Genomic DNA, 17,736 nt, shown 5'->3' on the forward strand with positions numbered 1-17,736 from the left:
CCGAGTAAGCTCTGAGGGCTCACTGTGTCATGGATGCCTCAAGCTTAAGTGGTCATCTCTGGCAGATCATTTACTTGGAATTTTTACAGCAAAGCTGGGCTGGAAGCTTGGCAGGGAGATGATTCATTTCCTCGAGGTTCTTTGGGGAGGGTTGTGGTAGGAGTCTGCCACTGAAGCCTGGGCTGCTGCCAGCATCCACTGTAGAATCAGCACCCATGGGTGCTCTGGCAGCAATAGCAGGAGCCATCTGGGGCCTCCCCAGCCCAGCATCCCCTTGCAAGGCAGGGTGGGGGTCCTGCAGCCCTGCTCAGCACTCCTCTGGGAGCAGGATGCTCCTAGGCACCTGGCATTGCTGCCTGGCTCTCTGTGCCTGTTTTCCCATGGTTAAAGAGTAATCCAGTGGGTAGCAGGTCCCAGTTTTGAGCTCTGCTTCATGCAAACTCTACTCACCAAGTGCTCATGTGTGTCCCCTCTCAGAGAGAGACCCCAAGGTCCAGGTAGCCTCAAGAGGGCTAAACATCCCAGTGGGTGCCTCACTGCACTGGATCCAGCTTCTGCCTGCTGCGAGGAGGTTCTTCCTCACCCTTAGGGGGGCTCCATTCATCTCCCAGGAGCAAGGCCAGGAGAAGGAGTGCAAGCTCAGAGACCTGAGACCCTGTGACATCAGTGTCCTCCTCTTCCAGGCCCCACCCTCCACATGGCAGGTGTGAAATGAACCTTTCTGGAGAGGAAGCTGGCCAGGATGGGATTTCTCTATTTCATAAACATCCAGAGAAGCTGGGGGTGCCAGGGAGGACAAACCAAGCTTCCAAAGCTGGGGGGGGGGGCGGTCAGAGGACAGATGTTGCTGATCTTCTTGAAAAAAGTCATGTTTTCACTGATGGTGAATTCCCTCTGCTAAAAAACCCTGCTTTTAAATCCCAGCAGGATCTATGGAAGCCTGGGATGGGGACTCAGGAGCTTGTGCTGGGGGTCCCCACCACCACATGCATGGGGACAGGATGCTTCTGCAGCTATCCAAAGGGAAAAAGAGGGGCAAAAATAGCAGGGGGGGAAAAGGGCCATTTTCCATGAGGGAGAGAGTAGGTAGTTCTCTGGAGGTTGGCCTGTGGCAGGATTTGGCTTTGCTAGAGTGGGGGGGTCCATGTTGGACCAGAGACAAACCCTTACTCTAAGGAGATGAATGGTGTCATTAATCTTCCACTGGCTCCTGCGGGAATATTGAGGCAGATAAGGCTCTGGTGTTGCACTGCACCATGGGATGCTGGCCAAGGAGAGCTAGCAAAATTCCTGCCAGCATTGAGGTCCCATGGGTCACCCTGTCAGCTCAAGGAGTCTGGCAGGGTGAGATCAGTAGCCTTGTCCTCTCAGACCAGAGAAAAGGTGACAACAGTCCGCGGGTGTGGGCTTCACAGAGCCACGTGTGTGCATCACGGGGACAGGACAGGGACAGGGTGCTGTTCACCTGCTTTGCAGGAGCAGCATCCTCAGCTCCTGGGCTGTCAGCAATGCCATGCTATGTCCCCTTCCCATACCCTGTCCTTGGATCTGTCTCCAAAGCTTTCTCTCCATGCCCATTTCCAGACAGCATTTCCCTCCAGAGCTGCTGGGTGTGCAGCAGCTGGGATGAAGGTGTTGGACTCTGCTCCAGCAGCTAGGAATTACAATCCCTCTATGCTTTCTCCTGTTTTAGTGAAGTTAATTAACCCCCCCTTGGGAAGTGTTACCATAGCTCTGCCCTCCATGGAAGCTGGGATGCAGAGCAGGTGGTGGGAGCTCTCCCTGGGAGAGGTTTGGTCTCCACTGGGTGCAGGTAGAGGGCTGTGTGAGTCCAGCTTGGTGGGACCTAGAGATGTTCCTGGTGACAGGCATGGGGTTGCTGATGGTTTCATCTCTCCACTGGTGTTGGGGATACGTGTGCCAATGCAGCCTCCTCCAAAGACCCCGACATCTGTGGAGTAGTGATGGATCTGAAGGAGCCCCCACCCAAACTGGAGTAGTGCCTGGATGGTTTGGATTGCTGGGAGTAGGACACAGGGGACACCACAGCAAAGGGAAAGGCTTTTTTTGGCAGTAACCAGGATGTGGCTATGGCAGTCACTCTGGCTATGCTGGCTCTAGGCCCAGGCTCTGTCCTAGCAGAGCCCCCAGAGTGAGTCTGCAGCATCCTCAGGGCTGGGGGACAGGAAGTGAGGGTGTTGGGGTAAACCTGTGCTCTGGGCTAAAGGAGGTGGACTGGGAGTGGGATGAATGGGACAAATGGAATTAGTGGGATGAGCAAGTAGATATGCAGGATGAGTGGGGCGAGTGGAAGGAGTGGGATGATCCATTGAATGGGATGAGCCATTGAGTGGGATGAGTGGGTTGAGCTGGATGAAAGGAACAAGCAGAGTGAGTGGGATGAGTGGGGTGGGCAGGACGAGTGGGACAAGCAAGTGAGTGGGATGAGCCATCAAATGGGATGAGTTGGATGAACTGGATCAATATAGTGAATAGGCTGGGTGGAATGAGCAGGATGAGTGGGAGAAGCAGTTTAGCGGGATGAGTGGGATAAGTGGAAGGAGTGTGATGTCCTTCCTAGCCCACCCTCACTCTCTCTACCTTCTTGCTAGGCTGCAAACCTTTCTGCCAGCATCTGCTGCTGTCTCCTTATCTTGGGAATATCTTCTTTTAGCTCCTACAGCTTTCCCTGCACTGTTTCAGGGAGGGACCTATATTCCCAGCCCTAATAAAGCCACCACCTATATCCAGCTGCCACCTTTCCATCCCCACACCAAAAATGCCACTGGCATTTGATGCCCCAAGCAGACCCAAGGGACCCACTCAGGCTCTGCCCCATCTTCCCCTGCCCCAGGGGGGCCACTGTGGAGGATCCGGTGGGACAGAGGGATGGCAGGACAGCCACCTGTCTGAGGCCTGGCTGTATTCTACAGTGCATGTGTCTCCAGTGTGAGTAAGTGACTGGAGATGCAGCCCTGTTGGAATAACATCCAGTGCTGATGTCTTCAGCTGGAAGCACCCTCACCACCAGCCACACTCCCAGTGCCACTTGGATCTGACCCCATGGCCAAGTATGCTCCCAGGGTGGGTGGGAGGAATGGCCCTGCAAGGGGCTGCTGTCCTGGATGGAGTTATGGGGTGCATGATAGTCCCCAGGTCTGGTTATCAGGAATGGAGCCTGGAGCCACCTGGCAAAGCTGGGACCAGAGAAAGAGCAAATCCCAACACCATTATCCAGTGTCTGATTTGGAGCATCTACTATTTCCATCATAACATCATCCTTATCCCAGTCTCCCAGACAAGAGCTGGAGGCAGGAGCAGAGCTGGGAGGGTCGCACCACAGAGCCCCCTGTGCCCTCCAGCTTTTCCTTGTGTCCATCCTAACACCTCTGTCCCTCCATGGGATTGTAATCCCCAGATGAGCTTTAATCCATCTCCTTGCCCCATTTCTCTTCCCACTGGTGCTTTATGGCATGGCTAGCACTGAGGGCAGTGTGGCTCAGTGCCAAAGCCTCCTCTCCCTTTTGGGGACCTCCCACCTCCCCACATGATGGACATTGACCAACACAGTAGGATTCGGCTCCAAAAAAGGCACCAGGCAGACTCGAGGCCACTGCAAGGGGTCTGGGAGCAGAAGGACCCATGCCATGGCAGGGGTCAGAGAGGATGGGTGCTGCAGTGCCCTTCTCCATGATATCAACCTTCAGTAATCCTCTGCTGTGCTCTTGTCTCTCTGCAGGATGCTCTACTGAGCCTGGGTGCTGCGCTTGATGCCACCACCCTGCGTAATGCCCTCCGCCATGCCCTTGTCACCCTGCTGCCCGCTGTGGTAGGTGGGCGATGCATCTACATCCCCTGGGGACTGGGAGGAATGTGAAGCAGAGCATCCTCCTTGGGTGGGTGGGGGTTATGGGGTTGCTGAGACCCCCTGGATTGGGGGGAGCCCAGGAGGGAGTAGAGAGTGGATTATCTGCTGGTTGATGCTGGGGTTCAGCCTGGGGTGGTGTCTCTTTATCCCCAGCCCACTGCAGAGTTCTCCCCCTATATGGGCCACCTGTCACCACCAGGGTGCTGATGGTGGCCCTGGTGCTCATGGTGGCCCCAGGGTGCTGGTGAGCCTGGGGGTGCTGGTGGCCCTGATCCTGGTGACCCTGATGCTAGTGGTGGCTGGGCATAGTGCCAGTGCCATTGCATGGGGCCCCCCAGCCATGGCTGGGTGTGAATGGTGCACATGTGTACAGGTATGTGTGCACACCTGCACATGACTCTGTGTGAGCAGGGATATATTTGTGAATGTGTGCTTGTGCAACTGCGGGTGTGCACATGTGTTTATGCACATGTGTGGCTGTGCACACATTTGCACATCTGTGTGCTGCCCCTCTCCCCCAGGAGCATGTCTATATCTACCTGCTGGATGGGGACACACGGCTGCTCTGTGATGACCCCCCCCATGAGCTGCCGCCCAACGGGAAGCTCAGGTGAGCTCGGCCGCTTCCCCAGCCCTGGGCATGGGCACACAAGTGTGGCCCAGCTGGTGTGCATGAACAGGCGTGTGCATGGAAGGCAGGAGGGTTTCCATCCCTGTCCCCATCTCCATCCTCATTCCATCTCCATACTTGTGACCATCCGCTTTCCCTTCCCATTCTCTTCTTCATCCTGGATGTGCACACGTGCACAGGGGCTATGTGTATGTACAGGGACACACATATTTCCATGGGCTGTGTGTGTGCAGGAAGACAGACATTTGTGTCCAGGGGCTGTGCATGCTTCCAGGGACACACATATGCACATGTGTTGCACAGTCCTTGAGCCTGCCCTTTCCCGTGGGTGTCTCTGCCCCGGGGGTTGCCCCTTCCTGAGGGTTTACCTTCCCAGGTGCCCTTCCCAGGGTGTGCTCAAAGTATCCCTGTCCCCACAGAGATGCTGTGCAGAAGCAGAAGCGGCTGGAATGTGCGGGGCTGCTCCCTGCTGAGCTCCCTGGCCGGCACCTGGGACCCCTGGCAGCACCCCTGGCCCCTGGAACACAAGGTGAGAGCTGTGGGAAGGGTGGTCTTGGTGGACATTTATGGGGGTATGGGCATAGGGCTGGGTGGTAGGTAGGTAGATGGAGAGACAGGGAGGGGTATTGAGATGTGAGTGGATGGATGGATGGATGGATGGATGGATGGATGGATGGATGGATGGATGGTCCATCCATGGGTGGTAAGAGGCAGTGGCTGAGACAACAGTGTGTGGGTGAGTGATGGATGCATCGACAGGTGGGTAGAAACAGGATGTAGGCATGAGGGACAGGTGGGCCCTGGGACTGAGGGGTGCCTTAAGGACAAGAAGATGGATAGATGGCTGACTGACTGGCTGGCTAGCTGGGTGGGTCATGACACATCAGGAGGTAATGGAGACATACATCCCAAGAGCTGAGTTCCACAGCTCCAGGCTGTCTCTGGGGCCCACCTGGGACCGACACTCTCTTGCTTGCAGTGCTCATCATCCCGCTGGTGGACAAGAACAGTGGGGCCGTGGTATGCGTTATCCTGGTGAGTGCAGGAACATGGGCAGGGCTCTGGGGACAGGACCTGGACATGAGGGTCCTGACATCACTCCTGCTCCAGGTACACTGTGGCCAGCTGAGTGACTCAGACGAGCAGAACCTGCATGCATTAGAGAGACATGTGAGTGACTCCTCCTGAACTGTGGACCTGCCACCTGGGGACCTACCACCCTTTCCCCCAGCCCTGCTGTTCCTTGTCCCTTCTGCCCAACCTTGCAGGCCCTGGTGGCATTCCGGCGCCTGCAAGCCCTGCAGAAGTTGCAGCCCTGGCCCCAGGTCAGCCTCTCCACCAGCTCCTCCCAGACCTCTCTGGCCAAGCCTGAGAAGGCACCTGACAGCAGCTATAATGACCTAGACTGCAAGATCCTACAGCTCTGTGGTAAGTGGGGGGACATTAGGAAGGGTGGGGTGTGTGGACAGGCTGAAACCATGCTCAGTCCCTCACAGCACTGTGACCCTCATACAGGTGAGCTGTATGACCTGGATGCCGCCTCGCTGCAGCTCAAGGTCATCAACTACGTGAGTAGTTGCTCCACCAGCCCTCTGTCCCCATCTGCCCCCAGCCCCAGGACACACCAGGGAGCCCTGTTTTATTCAAAACAAGAAAATTCCCCAAAGCCAAGAAAAGCCTCAGGCATCAGCTGTGGAGTCATCAGTAGTGACCAGAATGATCTGCCTTGCAACAACCATCAATAGTCTCCAGAGTTAACAGTGCCACTCTCATACCAAAAATTCTTTGAGAGAACATACAGGTTCTTCTCCTGCTCTCTATTATTCTGTACCTCAGTATTACCCTCAGTAGCGTCCATCAGTAGTCTCCAGAGTGAACCTGCTCAGTTCATGGGGAGGAGGTTCTGGGGAGGGACACCTACTTCTCTGTGGCATGTGTGGGCGCCCTGGGCACAGGGAGGCAGAGGAGGGGCTGGATTCTGTCTGGGGAGTGCTTGGGGCAGGCTGGAGTTCTGACTCTCCCCTTACTCCCCAGCTGAAACAGGAGACCCAGTCTCTGTGCTGCTGCCTCCTGCTTGTCTCTGAGGACAACCACCAGCTCTTCTGCCAGGTAGGTGCCACTGGGCCAGTCCCGCAACCCTGACTCCCACAGAGGATTACAGGCACCCCCTGACATGGTGTCTTCCTCATGGGTACCCCCTCCTTCCCATCTTTTCCAGGTGGTGGGGGACCGTGTCCTGGATGAGGAAATCAGCTTTTCAGTGAGCAGGGGGAGGTGGTGAGGGGTTGGGAGGTCAGGGGGGTGGGCAATAGATGCCATGAGCTAACATTTTCCCTTTCCCTGCAGCTTACCTTTGGGCGCCTGGGGCAGGTGGTCGAGGATAAGAAGCCCATCACCTTGAAGGACATCAGTGAGGTGGGTACCAGCTGTGTACCTTCCACACCTGGGGACATGGGTGTCACACCAGTGTTTCATGGGGCTTTCTGGAGTGGGCCAGAGGTGCTGGTTCTAGCCCCATCTTGCCTCTCCCTGCAGGAGGAGCACAAGCAGCTGAGCAGCATGTTGGGCTGCGAGGTCACCTCCATGCTTTGTGTCCCTGTCATTAGCCGGGCCACCTCCCAGGTGGTGGCACTGGCCTGCGCCTTCAACAAACTGAGTGGGGAGAGGTGAGCAGCATTTTGGCTGGGACTCTCTGTGGGGCTGCAGCCCCTCACTTTTGGGGTGCTGGAGCATTTTCACCATGGAGAAGGGGGGGACCAATGGGGACAGACAACTGAGGTGTGCCCCCGCCAGCTACACAGACACGGATGAGCACAAGATCCAGCACTGCTTCTGCTACACCTCCACAGTGCTCACTAGCACCCTGGCCTTCCAGAAGGAGCAGAAGCTCAAGTGTGAGTGCCAGGTGAGCATGTGCAGGACCATACCACATGCGTGTGCGTGCCCCATCCTGCACTAGTCACTAATGGTATTCTCTCTGTCCCCTCAGGCCCTGCTGCAGGTGGCCAAGAACCTCTTCACCCACTTAGGTAGGTGCACTGGAGAGCACCTATGGTGAGGGAGTGGAATGGGGAATGGATGACCACCCCCCACCCCCAGCCCTGGAGGGTGGTAGCAATGGGGTCTCTGTCCCCATCCAGGGAGAACCTTGTCCCCTTGTTTGGGAATGGTAACAGAAGGGTGATATGAGCTGGCACAGAACCTGGCATGCACTGATGCTGCATGGCTGCATGCATGCATGTAGCATGACCATAGAGCTCTTAGAAACATGTGTGCACATGTGCAGTTGCGTGTGTGCACTGCTGCACGCACGTATGTGCTGCTCATATGTGCACATGCCCCACATAGCCCCCATCCCTCTGTGCCCCCCAGACTTCCTGCCAGGACCCTGAGCTAAACCCTCCCCCCTGCTTTCATTGCATGAGTGAGGAATGAGGGGGCAGTGCTGCCTGGCTGGGGGTCCCTGACCCTTCACTGTTACCCCTGCAGATGATGTCTCTGTCCTGCTGCAGGAGATCATTACGGAGGCCCGGAACCTCAGCAATGCTGAGATGTGAGTGGTAGTGGTGGGGCATATGGGTGAGGGGACACAGGGGGGACACTGAGCTCCCCTGTGGGTGAGAATGGCAGTGGTGTGTCTTGCAGATGCTCTGTGTTCCTGCTGGACCGGCTCAGTCACGAGCTGGTGGCCAAGGTGTTCGATGGTGGAGTGGTGGATGATGAGGTGAGCACAGGATGGAATTGGGGGGCCTGGGGTTGTGTCCCTCCCCCCAGGCTTGCTGGTGATCCTCTTCCCCTGCCCACAGAGCTACGAGATCCGCATCCCAGCAGACCAGGGCATCGCTGGGCACGTGGCCACCACTGGCAAGATCCTAAACATCAAGGATGCCTACTCACACCCGCTCTTCTACCGTGGCGTGGATGACAGCACCGGCTTCCGCACCCGCAACATCCTTTGCTTCCCCATCAAGAATGAGAGCCAGGGTGAGAGAGTGATGGGGGAACACTGGGAAGAGGGGGGCACAGGTCTGGCCCAGCAGGTGTCTTAGTCAGCAGCACATGGTGGTTTGGTCACCCATCACGTGGACATGACACTGTCCCTGGCATGCAGGCACAGGCACAGCATCATGCCCAGCCTGTGGGCATGAATCCTGTTCAAGCACTGGGGCACAATCCTGGCTCAGAACTGTCCCCAGCATGTGAACACCATTCTGTCCCCAGCCCATGGGCACCACTGTGTTCCCAGCCCGTAGGCAAAGCACTGCCCCAGCAAATGGGCATGACCCTGTCCCAGTCCCACAGTCACAGTCCTGTCCCCAGCATCAAGGCAGCATTCTGTCCCATGAATGTGGGCATGGTCCTGTCCTAACCCTTGGGCTCAGTGCAAAGTTCCTGGGTGTGGTCCTGTCCCCCCGCAGACAAACACAGCACTGACCCCAGCACACGGACGTGATCTTATCCTAGTCCATGGGCTCAGCATGGTCCCTAGGCATGATCCTGTCCCCGTACAGACACTCAGCACTGTCCTTGAGCACATGGGCATCATCATGTACCCTCCTGTGGGCACGATCCTGTCCACCAACACATGAGCGTGGTACTGTCCCTGGGTATGAGCCTGTCCCAGCCCCTGGGCAACGCACTGTCCCCAGAATGTGGGTGTCATGCTGTCCCCAACCCACAGGCACAGCACTGTCGCTGCTACTTGGGCACAATCCTGCTGTAAGCCCATGGACACAGTGCTATCCCCAGCATACAGACATGACCCTGTTCCCAGCACAAGGGCCTGATACCCCTGCTGTCCCCCCTCTGCTCCAGAGGTCATTGGGGTGGCAGAGCTGGTCAACAAGATCAATGGCCCTTGGTTCAGCAAGTTTGATGAGGACCTGGCCACTGCCTTCTCCATCTACTGCGGCATCAGCATCGCCCATGTATGTACTGAGGGGTCCTCCACTTGGAGGGCATCACACACAAGGTGGGCTCCCAGCTCTGCCACAGCACAGAGGGATGGGGATGGGGGGATGTGTTTGTGTGGTACCTATTCCTTGGGGACAAGTGGTGGTGGCCACAGGATGGGAAGGGAATTAATGGGCACAAAGATATGCTGTGGTGCCAGGGTGGGCTTCGGGGTGTTGGAGGGTGTCTGCCCACCCCCAGCACTCCCATACCCTGATCCTGCCCCACAGTCCCTGCTGTACAAGAAGGTGAATGAGGCACAGTACCGAAGCCACCTGGCCAATGAGATGATGATGTACCACATGAAGGTGAGGTAGCATGAGGACAGGGACAGGGATGGGGACCCCTGCTGCCAGCATGGTGCCCCAACACTTTATCCCAAGGTGGTCACACAGTTGGGTGGTGGTGATACCCTAGGGCTCTCTGCTCTCACTGGCTGGTGAGAGGTTCATGTGGCCTTTGGGATACCTGGTGACCTGGTCACAGTGTGGGTCACTGGCTATGGCTCCTGCAGGTGTCTGATGATGAATACACCAAACTGCTGAGTGAGGGCATCCAGCCTGTGTCCACCATTGACCCCAACTTTGCCAGCTTCACCTACACACCACGCTCACTGCCTGAGGACGACACCTCCATGGTGAGGACCATGGCGACAACTCTCAACTGCCATCATCCCCCGCCTGGCCCTGGTCGGATCATATATCCTAAACCTGGGGTGCTGGGGTGTTGGGGTGAAGGGATGTGGTTGCACCTTTGAGCATCTTCCTGCTAAGCAGGGGCAGGGGTGGCTCGCGGGGGACCTTGCTGGGCATTGTCATTCCTTGCCACTTACCATATCCCCTCTGCCAGGCCATCCTGAGCATGCTGCAAGACATGAATTTCATCAACAACTACAAGATGGACCGTCAGACACTCACCAGGTGAGTCCCTATCCCTGTCCACTTTCCCTGTCTCCATCCTCATTTCCATCCCCATCCACATCACCATCCATCTACTTCATCCCCTCCATCTCCTTCCCCATCTCTGTTCACACCCATGTCCCTGTCCCTGTCCCCATCCACATCCTCATCACTGTCCATCTTCTCTGTCCCCTGTCTGTATCCTCATCCCTATCCCTATGCCCATCCCCATGCAGCTCACTGTCTACCTTCCCTGTCCCTATCTCCCTCCCATCACCCGTCCCCATCCCTTCCCCATCCCATCCTCATCTTCATCCCCATCCCCATGCCTGTGCCTTCCTGGTAGACATCTGGCAAGGTGGAGGTCCCTGTGGGGTGAGACCCACCCTGCATGGCTTTGCCCCTGACCAGGTTCTGCCTGATGGTAAAGAAGGGGTACCGTGACCCTCCCTACCACAACTGGATGCACGCGTTCTCTGTCTCACACTTCTGCTACCTGCTCTACAAGAACCTGGAACTTGTTAACTACCTGGAGTAAGGCCAGGTGCTATCCCTCCCCCTGTTCTACAACCCCTGGCCTGGCTGGGGTGCTCCCTGCTCTCCTGCCTGCCTCAGTTTCCCTCCTCCCGCTCTCCAGAGACATCGAGATCTTTGCCCTCTTCATCTCCTGCATGTGCCATGACCTGGACCACAGAGGAACAAATAACTCCTTCCAGGTGGCCTCGGTGAGCCGAGCCCAGAGCTGGGATGGGCAAGGGGGAAGGAGAGGTATGGGGACAGCTGTGGGGGTCTTCACCCCCATAGTTCCATCATTCTGTCTGCTCTACCTTGCAGAAATCAGTCCTGGCCGCGCTCTACAGTTCAGAGGGCTCTGTCATGGAGGTAAGATCCCCCAAATCTCTCATTGCCCATCTCTCCTGGGTTCTGGCTGCGTGGCAGAATCCTTGCCTGCTTTCATGGTCCTGGCTTCTCCCACAGAGGCATCACTTTGCCCAAGCCATTGCTATCCTCAACAGCCAAGGCTGCAACATCTTTGACCACTTCTCCAGAAAGGTGAGCCCCCCACCTTAACACCTCTCTCATGCCACCCCCTGCCCATGCTGAGCCCCTGCGTCCTCTCCAGGCCTTCTGCTCCCCTTCCCTGGATCCTAGGAGGTGTGGGAGCTGGCAGGGGCACAGAGCTGGTCACAGCAGCTGCCTTGCCCACAGGACTACCAGCGCATGCTGGACTTGATGCGGGACATCATCTTGGCCACTGACCTGGCCCACCACCTCCGCATCTTCAAGGATCTCCAGAAAATGGCAGAAGGTGAAGATCCTGGGATGGAGATTGGGATTGGGATTTGAGGGGTGGTAGGAACTCATCCCATCAAGGCTGGGAGGTGGCACAGGAGGTTCTTATGTCAGGGGTGAAAGGGCTGGGACATGACACAGAATGTTCTGGCTGTCCCTAAAGTGCTCATGTGTGGAATGATGGGGGCTACAGAGCTCTGTCCTGAGCTCCCCATCCCAACCCCTGCCTCACACTCTGCCCACAGTGGGATATGACCCCAAGAACAAGCAGCACCGCAGTCTGCTGCTCTGCCTGCTCATGACCTCCTGTGACCTGTCTGACCAGACCAAGGGCTGGAAGACCACCAGGAAGATTGCAGTGAGTGCCACACCATGGAGCTAAACCCCCTGAGTGCCACCTCACAACCCACCTAGGCCACCTGCATATCGCCAGGGACACACCTGCCCCTCATGGAGTGGGTTCCTCCATGCAGGACCTTCGACCATGCAGAACCCAGTCCCTCCAAGCCAGACCATATCCCTGCTTGATTCAGAGCTTGGGGAGGGGTCTGGAGGGCAGTAGGGATGGGGGATCATCCCAGGCTGCAACCCCTGTGCTGACACCTGTCTCTTGCAGGAGCTGATCTACAAGGAGTTCTTCTCCCAGGGTGACCTGGTAGGTACCACCTGGCAGGGTTGGGCTTGGCCAATGCTCCTAGAAAGCACCAGTGGGATGGGGGGGGGGTGTGGGCAGTGAGCAGAGAAGTCTTGCCTGGGAATGGGGGGAAAGCACCACTGGCACTGACCCCCCCTTGCCACCCATGCAGGAGAAAGCCATGGGGAACAGCCCACTTGAGATGATGGACCGGGAGAAGGCCTACATCCCCGAGCTGCAGATCAGCTTCATGGAGCACATTGCCATGCCCATCTACAAGTGAGCCCCAATGCTGGTGCTGGGATGGGGAGGACCCCCTGCCACCCCCACCTCCTTTAGAGTGGGATGGGGTGCTGTGTGGCAAGTCTTGCAGATGTTGGGGGGTGTTCCAAGCAGTGGGGATGGGGGTTGCACTCAACTAAGGGGGGTGCATTGAAGTAAGAGGGCGCAGCCCTGTGCTGATGGAATGTGTTCCCCACTCCCCAGATTGCTGCAGGATCTCTTCCCCAAGGCAGCGGAGCTCTACGAGCGGGTAGCCAGCAACCGGGAGCAGTGGACCAAGGTCTCCCACAAATTCACCATCCGGGGGCTGCCCAGTAACAACTCCCTGGACTTTTTGGATGAGGAATATGACCCACAGGCCCCTGACCCCCAGCTCAATGGCTGCCTGGAATCTGAGGTGGGGCAGACCCCCGAGGCTGGGGCCGAGTGAAGAAGGCAATGGGGGGCCACAGCCATGGCTGGGCTGGGAGCATCCCCAATCCTCATCCCCCAGCCTATGGGGAGGAGGTTTGGGGGGATATCGGTGAATCTGGACTACCACGGCAAGGGCTGTGTGCTGCCAGCAGCCGCCACTGGTCCTTCCCCACCACTGGGTGATTATCTCCTCCCTCCGGGGCTGGTGTTCAGGTGTCCTGTCCACCAGATTGTCCATGGGACACTGCCTTGGTGGCTGGGAGCACCAAAGGACACATTGGGGCTGGGGGATAGATGTGCTTTAAGCTGCCTTAAGACTGCATGTCCTGTCTCCATGGGCTGTCAATAAGAATGATGTCCTTGGTGGAAGCACTCATAAGAGGGGTCGGTCACCATGACATGGGTGTGCATGGATTAGCAGGACAGAGGGGGATGGTGTGGGGCAGGATGGCGAGGGGCAGTTGGAGAGGTGTAGGGTGGCTGTAGAGCATATGGGGGTTGTTGCCATGGACCACGGATGAGGTCCACAGAAGAAGGTTGGCTCCAGCTGGAGGAGGGAAGAGACACCAGAGTGGGATGGCCACAGCCATGGGGATGTGCCTGCATCCCCTGCTGGGTTCCACACTAGAGAACCAGCTGCAGCCTCTTCCTAGCAGCTGCTGAGTATCCGTTGGCTAAAAGCCCCATCCCTCTAGGACCCCTGAACCCACTCACCCATGGAAGGGCTCATATCTCTCACACAGCCCAGTCCCATGCAACCACACAACCACGTCCCTTACAAAGGGCTACACACTTGCCAAGGCTGGGGGTCCTGCTGCTGGTTTGCATGCGCAGGGGAGGCTGTGCTCCACAGAGGGTCCATCTGGTCCCATATATCACCTTCACCTTCTGGTCCCATACATGTCCTTACCATAGGTAGAGGAATATAGGTGTTCTGTGAGGTGTCCAGCCAGGAGCCTCCTCACTAGAAGCAGCTTCTCTGGTGACCATGTTGTGAGCATCCCTAGCTCACAGTGGCTTCACAACTCCTGCCATACCAACCTCTGTGCACGGATCCTGCTGACATTTTGGGATCCTTCTGGTCTTGCAGACCACTGGACATGAACCTCAAAGGTCTCCTGTGGTCCCTCTGGTCCTGCAGACCACCATGCATCGACCCTGCCATTTTCCTGTGGTCCCTCCAGTCCTACTTGGCACCATGCATGGATGCTGTTGTCTGCCATGGTTGATCTGGTCATGCATGGACCCTGGTGTTTTCCCATGAACTTCTTGTCCTGACTGCCATGCATACACCCCACCAACCTCCTGCGGTTTTTCTGGTCCTGCAGACCACCGTGCATGGACCCCAATGCTTTCCTCTGTGTCCTACAGACCACTGTGTATGGACCCTGCTGGCCTTCCTGTGGTCTCTCCAGCCCCACAACCCAACCCATATGGACTCTCTCAGTCTCAGGGGCTCCACCAGCTTCCAGGGTCCGGCCAGCTGTATATGATCCTTGGCTCTATCACCCCAGCTAAAGCCACATGAAACCCATGGGCAGGGGAACTGTAGAGAGCAGCTTGCCCTGCTGGGGCAGAGCTGAAGAGGGGGCTGGGGCTGAATGGGTGTGCTCAGTATTGAGGGATTAGGGTGCACTGAGCCCTCAGGCTGCATCATCCAGCTTATGGGGGCTGGATGAGTCCACCACCACATCAGGGAAAGGTGATGGGAGCAGCATGGTAAAATTCCAGCACTGCTGGCATTGGTGTTGGTTGTGTTGGGATCAAGAGTGCACATGGGGACATTTGCTGCCCCATCCCCACTCCTCTGCAGTAACCCATGGCACCATCCCAAGTGGTGCCACAGCAGGTCCCTCCTGGATTTGGGCTGCACAGTGGCTGCTTCTCTCCTTGGCTTTGTAAGCAATGACTTGCCTGTGTTCTTGGGATACCTGGAGTGTGTGTCTGCAGGAGCAATGGGAGACCTCAACGCTGAGCTGCTCCACGCGGCTGAAGTGACCTGAATTCCTTTTGCCTTACCTACTCGGAGATGCCTTTAGTGAGATGCTTTGCCTGAACCCTGGTGGGACCCACCTGGTGACTGAGTCTGTCTGCTGGCCCATGGTTTTGCCTCCAAGACCCCCTTAAGCCCTTCCCCCCATCCCACACTGCCATAGGGGTGCCCAGAAGGCAGCAAATCCCCAAGCTGCAACAGGAGGACAGCAGCTCCATCCCTGTCATGACGGTGGCACAGCCCTGGTACCAACGTGCCAGTAGGTACAACTGTTTGAAGACAGTCCCTGCATCCCAGTGCCAATCCAGGGATTCCTGACGTTGCACAGATCTCTCCATCCAATAGATGTGGGGGTGTCCTGCACTTGGGTTCTGCATCCCAGGTACCACACCATGGTGGGGGCACACAGGGATGCCCATTTCCCAGCTGGATTCCACTTTTCCAGCCCCTGCTGCTGGTGTGTGTAGGTAGCCAATGCTTTCCCAGCTCCTGCCCCTGTATATACCCCTCTGGATACTGAGGAGTGCAGCTCGCACCCAGCCCAGCTCACCCATGAGTGTGCACAGGCATGTGTGGGTGTGCAAATCTCCTCCAGCTTTTCTGTCCTTCTGTCTTGTGGCACTGGTTGTTCTGGACTCCAATGGAGCCTAAGGAGGAGATGACTTCTCTTTCTTGCTCTCCTCCTCCTTCTTCTTCTTCTTTTCTTCCTCCTCCTTGTTCTCCTCCTCCTCCTCCCCCTACTGTTCCTCCTCCTCCTGCTCCTTCTTTATTATTATTTCTCTCTTTTTTGGTGGGTTTTGGTTTTCCTAAATAAATTTCATATGTCAACCTCCCTGTGACGGGTTGGTGGATGGCCTTGTTGGGGTCTGGGGCGCTCCAATTAAAACTTATAAACACCAAAATCACCTTCAGGGGTAGAATCCTGCTTGGGTCGGGGAGCTCTGACTCCCCAGGAAGCTCCAGCCCCTCCTTATGTTCCACTCTCACAGAATGCTCCAATGCCCCAGGATTCACTGATCCTGAGTGCTCCAGCTGCTCTCGTCCCTTCCCTGTGCCCTGTTCCGTCCTGAAATGTTCCAGAACGTCAGGATGCTCCAATCCCCTGGGATGCTCTTTTCATCTCTGTCTGCCAGGTTGGGGCCCCTCCATGCCTGGACTGGAGCCATGTTGGGACCCATCCAGCCTGGCAGCAGGGGGAGCTGAGCCAAGGGCAGGATCCAGCTTAGGCTGGGACTGCAGTGGGATCCTAGGCTGGGATTCAGGATGAGGCCAGTGTCAGAACCCCTCTGTGCCTGGGCGGGGACTGGGGCAGAATCCAGCTGATCCTCTGGCTCCTGCAGCCCTCCTTGCACGGCCCCAGAGGGGACCCCCTAGTCTGCCCATCATCCATGTATCAGGGCTGTAGCTTTCATTCCTGCCATCCGGCTAAGGAGCACTTTATTATTCAAAATCAATGCAGCACTTTCATTCCAGCCCAATCTGATAGCTTTTGGGCATTTGATACCCAGAGGAAAAGTCCCCAGAGACTTTGGTGCTGGCATGCTCTGGCACTCAATGAGCTGCCAAAACTGGGGTGAAAAACTGCCCAAACTACCAAATGCCTCCATCCTACTCCAAGCGCTGATTCAAATCCTGGGATTAAATCCTTTAATCCTCCGAACTAGTCTTATAAGCAGGGCTTATGGTCCCCAGCCAGGAGCTGCCCCACTTCTGCCTCTGCGACCGATGGGTCTATGCCCTTAGGTGACATTCCTTCTTGAATGAGACAGGGTATCACGGCCTTCCTTCCAGACCCTGACTGCAGCCTCGGCCCGTCATTTCTTTCTGTCCTTTTGTCCTCGTTGATCCCTAAGGTGGGGTGCAGGTGTCCCTACAGTGAGGTAGAGGAGACACCACGCGTCCATCCTCGGTCCCCTCCATCCACCCCACGATGGCCATGGGGGCGGGATAGGAAGGGGATGCTCCATCTGGAGATGAACGTAGCACTGGAATCACCTGAAGCCAGTTCCCCATGGGCTGCTCTGCGACAGGAGGCGGGCAGGAGGGGGACGCAGCCAATAGGGAGGCCGGGGGAGGGAGGACGGACGTGTTCCTGCAGGGAAGGCGGATTCCATTGGAGGAGGGGAGGGACACCTCGGGGGCGGGGTGTTCGCAAGTGCGTGTGTGGGTGCACGGTTGTGGGCGCACTTGTGTACATGTGTGTGCACATGGGGCGTGCATATTGTGTTGTGTGCACGTATATGTACGCATGTGTAGTTGTGTGTGCACATGGATGCGTGCGCACACATCTGTGCATGCATGTACGTGCACGTGTGTGTGCATAGCAGTTGTATGCAGATGTGTGTGCATGTATGTGCAAGTTATGTCCCTCTGTTCACAATATCTTTGTATTCACACTCGTGTGTCTGTGTTCACATACGTGTCTCTGTGTGTTCACAAACGTGTCTCTGTTGACAGGCAGGACAGGCAGGTCTTTGTTCTCACACACGTTGTGTCTCTGGTCACACGAGGGGGTCCGTCCCCCTGGTATGTCCAGGTGCAGCCGCTGGGGGGCGCCCCGATCCGTGCGCGTGCTCCCGCCGCTCTGCGTGGGTGTGGGTGCCCGCGCGCGCACTGCCCCACACTCTCCTACCCCCCACCGCCTTCCCACCCACCTCGTGTCAGCCCCCCCCCCCCCCCCCCCCCCCCCCCCCCCGCCTATATCCTCTCCCCGTGTCTTCTCCTTGCCCGTACGGCCCTTGCGCGCCGCCGCCCCCGGCCACGGGGCCG

At 57.0% G+C, this 17,736-nt stretch overlaps 1 protein-coding gene and 1 long non-coding RNA gene across 2 annotated transcripts in view; one reads left to right on the top strand and one right to left on the bottom strand.

Moving 5' to 3' along the window:
- Positions 1-15,795, top strand: part of PDE2A (phosphodiesterase 2A) — a 42,423-nt gene extending 26,628 nt beyond the window's left edge. The window contains exons 3-31 of the mRNA XM_053935406.1: positions 3,740-3,829; positions 4,390-4,478; positions 4,919-5,028; positions 5,479-5,534; positions 5,610-5,669; positions 5,768-5,927; positions 6,015-6,067; positions 6,534-6,608; positions 6,718-6,759; positions 6,846-6,914; positions 7,035-7,165; positions 7,293-7,404; positions 7,489-7,528; positions 7,989-8,052; positions 8,145-8,223; positions 8,306-8,483; positions 9,315-9,427; positions 9,683-9,760; positions 9,967-10,089; positions 10,302-10,372; positions 10,763-10,885; positions 10,989-11,076; positions 11,186-11,233; positions 11,330-11,404; positions 11,561-11,660; positions 11,890-12,002; positions 12,261-12,299; positions 12,451-12,557; positions 12,765-15,795. Of these exons, the coding sequence (XP_053791381.1) occupies positions 3,740-3,829; positions 4,390-4,478; positions 4,919-5,028; positions 5,479-5,534; positions 5,610-5,669; positions 5,768-5,927; positions 6,015-6,067; positions 6,534-6,608; positions 6,718-6,759; positions 6,846-6,914; positions 7,035-7,165; positions 7,293-7,404; positions 7,489-7,528; positions 7,989-8,052; positions 8,145-8,223; positions 8,306-8,483; positions 9,315-9,427; positions 9,683-9,760; positions 9,967-10,089; positions 10,302-10,372; positions 10,763-10,885; positions 10,989-11,076; positions 11,186-11,233; positions 11,330-11,404; positions 11,561-11,660; positions 11,890-12,002; positions 12,261-12,299; positions 12,451-12,557; positions 12,765-12,990 (2,712 nt within the window). The 3' untranslated portion in view covers positions 12,991-15,795. The remainder of the gene's footprint in view (positions 1-3,739; positions 3,830-4,389; positions 4,479-4,918; positions 5,029-5,478; positions 5,535-5,609; positions 5,670-5,767; positions 5,928-6,014; positions 6,068-6,533; positions 6,609-6,717; positions 6,760-6,845; positions 6,915-7,034; positions 7,166-7,292; positions 7,405-7,488; positions 7,529-7,988; positions 8,053-8,144; positions 8,224-8,305; positions 8,484-9,314; positions 9,428-9,682; positions 9,761-9,966; positions 10,090-10,301; positions 10,373-10,762; positions 10,886-10,988; positions 11,077-11,185; positions 11,234-11,329; positions 11,405-11,560; positions 11,661-11,889; positions 12,003-12,260; positions 12,300-12,450; positions 12,558-12,764) is intronic.
- A 613-nt stretch (positions 15,796-16,408) lies between these two features.
- LOC128783419 (uncharacterized) lies at positions 16,409-17,560 on the bottom strand. The gene is made up of 3 exons (XR_008429156.1): positions 17,387-17,560; positions 16,963-17,059; positions 16,409-16,837 (listed from the first exon to the last, which is right to left on the bottom strand). It is a non-coding gene; the product is annotated as an uncharacterized LOC128783419 (long non-coding RNA).
- Positions 17,561-17,736: the final 176 nt, after the last annotated feature.

Source organism: Vidua chalybeata, chromosome 2 (genome assembly GCF_026979565.1).
Source record: "Vidua chalybeata isolate OUT-0048 chromosome 2, bVidCha1 merged haplotype, whole genome shotgun sequence".
In the NCBI taxonomy this organism is placed as follows: domain Eukaryota; kingdom Metazoa; phylum Chordata; class Aves; order Passeriformes; family Viduidae; genus Vidua; species Vidua chalybeata.